Below are 4,237 nucleotides of genomic sequence, written 5' to 3' on the forward strand. Positions count from 1 at the left end.
TTTTCAAAGCAAGTTGCTCGTATATAATAAGTTTGAGCTTCTTCTTCAAAATTGCATTTTAACAAGATACTCAAAATTGTTTAGAGGTGACAAGGAACTTGTTTTTTTGATAAGGTGATCACAAATTTAAGATGCATCACCCTCAAAGATAAGTGAGACCGAAGAAATTGGGAAATGACTCGCCTTATACACTTAAAACACTTAAGTACCGTTTGACAAAGGGTTAAGTGAGGAGTTAAGGAGACTTAACCTCTTCTTAACCCGCCAAATACAAAAAATCTATACAAAGGTTAAAGTGAGTTAACCCTTCATAATTTGCCAAACATAAAAAATATAGAAGAGTTAAGCTAACCCCTCTAGAGGGATTAAAATGGGTTAACCCCTCAAAATGAGAGATTTACTAATACTCCTATTTAGAAGGATTAAGAGTTAACCATTCTAATTATAAATAAAATAGTCAAAATTATTGTTATTCCCAAATACTAAAACTGATCACAAGGGTTAAAATAAAACTTATTTAACTGGTTAATAATTTAGTCTTTCAGATTATCGAATGGACTAAGTACATTAATCCTTCTCTTTAACCCTTTTTACTTAACCCTTTGCCAAACGGGGTATTAGGAAATAAATTATAAACATTACTTATTAAAAAAATCCACACCTTCATGCTTCAAATTGACAATAAATTTTCATGGGTTTCGTATAGTGTTTCTGGGCTACACTGATACTATCCGTAGTTTTACTAACAAAACACATATCAAAATATTACCTAACAAAGTCTTGCCATCTTTAAGCTTCAGTTGCCAAAGATTTCAGCAGGCTCGACAAAAAATCTTGGCCCAGTTCACATTCCCCCATGGGCCTTTCCCTTGACGGGCCAATTACAGCATCCCCAGTTCCTCAACGCGTAAGCACCAATTAATTGCTCAAAACGTTACAATTAGCGATCAATGATTAGCATAAAGCTCTTGTTCCTCCCATAATTAGCAAACGAATTACCCTTCACGTGTTTACGTTCGACCACAAGTTACAACTCTATATAAATCCAAAACCAAAAAAAAAAGAACCCATCTCTTCTCCTTTCCTCCTCCTCTACAAATTATTTATTTGCACTTTAACACCCTCTTTTTTTTCCATCTAAGTTTGTAATTTGCAAGATGTGCTGCTGCCCGAGTAGAGTTTGCTGCCTGTGCTTTCTTCTCGTCCTCGTGGTCGCGCTTATCGGGTTCGTTTTCGGGTTCGGAGTTTTTGCGCATGGGTTCCACAAATTGAAGGAGATGTTGCATGATGAACCCTCAATAGATGGGAGACCCTTCTTGGGCTTTGGAGTTCCAGCTCCTGCTCCTCTCTGATTGGTTCTCCTTCAATCAACTATTCTTTTAGTAGAATTGTAGAGTTTTCTTTTTCTCCTTGTTGGGTTCTTGGATACGTAGGTTTTTTTTTCTTCTTGAATTTTAGGGATTTTTTCCTTCTTTTTATTGATTTTTTTTTTTTTTGAGATCCGTAATAATCTGAGTATGTTTATGTTGTTGGGTTCAGGGTTTTGGATCCGGCCCATAATATTTTGATGGATGGGAGTCGTTGCTCTATCTAATCCGACATTATTAATTAACTAATTTGTTCTGACATCAGAGAATCTATCTTTTATATATAATATATTTTTGATTAAAGTTTTGGAGAATCGCCTTTTGAACTAGCCAATGTAGGCAAGGGTTAACTCTGGTTTGTTGACCTGAAAAGGTTCGGTTCTTTTTAAGCTCGGAAATGGGCTTGTAATAATCGAATAAAGGAGAATAATACAATGGGAGGGGATGAGATGGCTCTTTGTTTCTTATAAATGTCATTTCTTATTTCTTATGACACCAACCAAACAAGTAATATTGCGGTCTCTATATTTCGGTCATGATTTATGGGTGAACAAATAAACAACGAAAACCATTTTCATAGAAACTCACGATAAACACAAAAAAAAAAGTTTCTTTTTGAGAAATTAATTTTCTATAAATATAGTTTTTGAACCAAATTGTCCCTAAAAAAGAAAGCAGGAGACAAATAAACTAAGGAAACTAGAAGCAATAATTTCCGTGGGGACTTCTTTTAGCTCATATAGCATGTTCTTTTCATTGTATTCATTCATCTTTTGTGTTCTTTGCTTTCAAAAGTCAATGGCTTGGACATTCACTTTGTGTGGAGACGCAAAGGTTTTTATTCACTACTCACGTGTCTTGATTGTTAATTTCAAGTAAACTTTTGAGCACGTTTGATATGCACATGGTATAAGGTAAATATTTTTTTTAATGAAAATGTATTCACTAAGTCGGTCTTAACTAAAATATCCCATATGCATTGAATGTGATTAATCCAATTACAATTTATTAAGTAGTAGTATTAGGTCACAAAATCTTTAGACAACTCCCGTGCTAATTTAGTATTAGGGTTTTTTACCCTTCGAACTCACCTTAAAAGTGGGATCATTTTACAAAAACCGCCCTTCGTTTTCATCTCTACCTAAACCATGTTAAAATTGAGATTTTTGCTCTAATCAACCATCTTCTAGTCAAATCTTCATTGAAAAACCAAAAATAACATTTAAAATTATACTTTTAAAATACGCGATTCATATCCTGACTAGACCTAGACATTAACAAAGTGAGTCACATGCATTAAATGTGAGTTTTTTAAGGGTAGTTTAAGATTTTCGAAGTGCAAATTTTGAATAGGAGGTGATTGATTGCAAAAAGAACCCATATTAGAGATGATTGTATAAATTAAAAATGAAAGACGATTTGTGTAAAATAATCTTATTTTAAGGTAGTTTTTTTTTTTAGGGGGGGGGGAGCTTAATATTAGTAACACCCTCTTGAATCTCAGAGAGTGAGATGGATCATAAAAGCAACAACAACCACAAAAGGGAGAGAAGAAGAAGAAGAATGTTCATTACACTAACAACAACTAAAGGGCGAGAAGAAGAAGAAGAATTTTTATTACACTAAATGCCTAAGAACATTCATCAGTCTGCAATAAACCCCCCAATAAGTCCCTCACCATAAATGTACAACTCATCATACGTTAGCTTCTCTTCTCTAATCTGTTAAAATACCAGATTGGTCTAAATAGTGATACTCCTTTTTCACTTTGGCCTAAAAAGTGACACCGGCGTCAATTTGACCTAAAAAGTGGCAAATCGGCGACAACTTTTCTGATCACTGGAGTTATTTTTTAGAAAAAAATTTAAAAAAAATTTATATACATACCACTCAAGCTTCCATGATTTTTAAATTAACCATCTTTTTCCCCTAAATTTCTGAAATTTAAAAAAAAACCCCTCTTTTTACACTATCTTCTTCCTCCTTCCCACCATCTTCTCAACACCCTTACTCTTCCTATACCTAACCTTCCTTCCTCCCTCTCCTACCTTATTTCATGGATCATCACACTTGCTTTCTAATTTCCTTCATCTCCTCCAATCTCTTTTACTTCAAATCCCTACTATCTACTCCTCTCTCCCATTCCCTCTTCCTTTTTCTCCTCTTCCTTTATCTAACTCTCTCTTCCTACTTGCTTCACACGCATTCTCAACACCCAAAATTAAACATTCCACCACAATCTTAATCTCATCCTTCTCTTCTTTTCTTGCACTCTTTCTTCCTCCTTGCTTCCTACTACTCATTCATCCTCCAATCATGAAAGAAATGAGCGAGAATGGTGACGATTAGGAAGATAAAAGAATGCAAGAGATGACGGAAGGATGAGGGAAAAGATGGTGGGGAGGGAGGGAGAGAGAGAAGTTCTTTTTTTAAATTTTAAGACTTGAGGGGTTAAATCAGAAAATATGAGTTTTTGAAGGGTTTATATAAATATCTTTTAATTTTCTTGCTTAAAAATTACTTTTGGTGAAAGGAAAGGCTTACTTGTCTCTGATTTATCCCTTTTTAGGTTAAAGTATCGCCCGTGTAACTTTTTAGGTCGAAGTGGTAAAGATGTGTCACTATTTAGACCAATCTGGTATTTTAGCCATTCTCTAATCTCTCGTGTATTTCTTTTAGCAAAAAACAAAGAGGGAAAAACAAATGACCGTGACTCAGTTTATTTGCTTTCCGCACTTGCAAGTAACCGGAAAAAATAGATTTAAAAAAACAAAAACAAAAAGAAAACAGAAAATATACAGAATATCGATTAAATTTAACAAGCAGCAACTACTAGATGTACAAATGGATGTAAAAAAGAACTTGAGAGT

General features: G+C 34.3%; 1 protein-coding gene across 1 annotated transcript; it reads left to right on the top strand.

The window, feature by feature from the left end:
- LOC109843375 lies at positions 1,062–1,622 on the top strand. The gene has a single exon (XM_020412310.1). The coding sequence runs from the start codon at positions 1,158–1,160 to the stop codon at positions 1,350–1,352; it is 195 nt and encodes a 64-aa protein (XP_020267899.1). The 5' UTR covers positions 1,062–1,157; the 3' UTR covers positions 1,353–1,622.

The sequence above is a fragment of the Asparagus officinalis genome, chromosome 5, assembly GCF_001876935.1.
Source record: "Asparagus officinalis chromosome 5, Aspof.V1, whole genome shotgun sequence".
Taxonomy (NCBI): domain Eukaryota; kingdom Viridiplantae; phylum Streptophyta; class Magnoliopsida; order Asparagales; family Asparagaceae; genus Asparagus; species Asparagus officinalis.

Bases quoted from the DNA above. Each gene is read 5' to 3' on its own strand.
- LOC109843375 (XM_020412310.1), top strand. From the start codon at position 1,158: ATGTGCTGCTGCCCGAGTAGAGTTTGCTGCCTGTGCTTTCTTCTCGTC.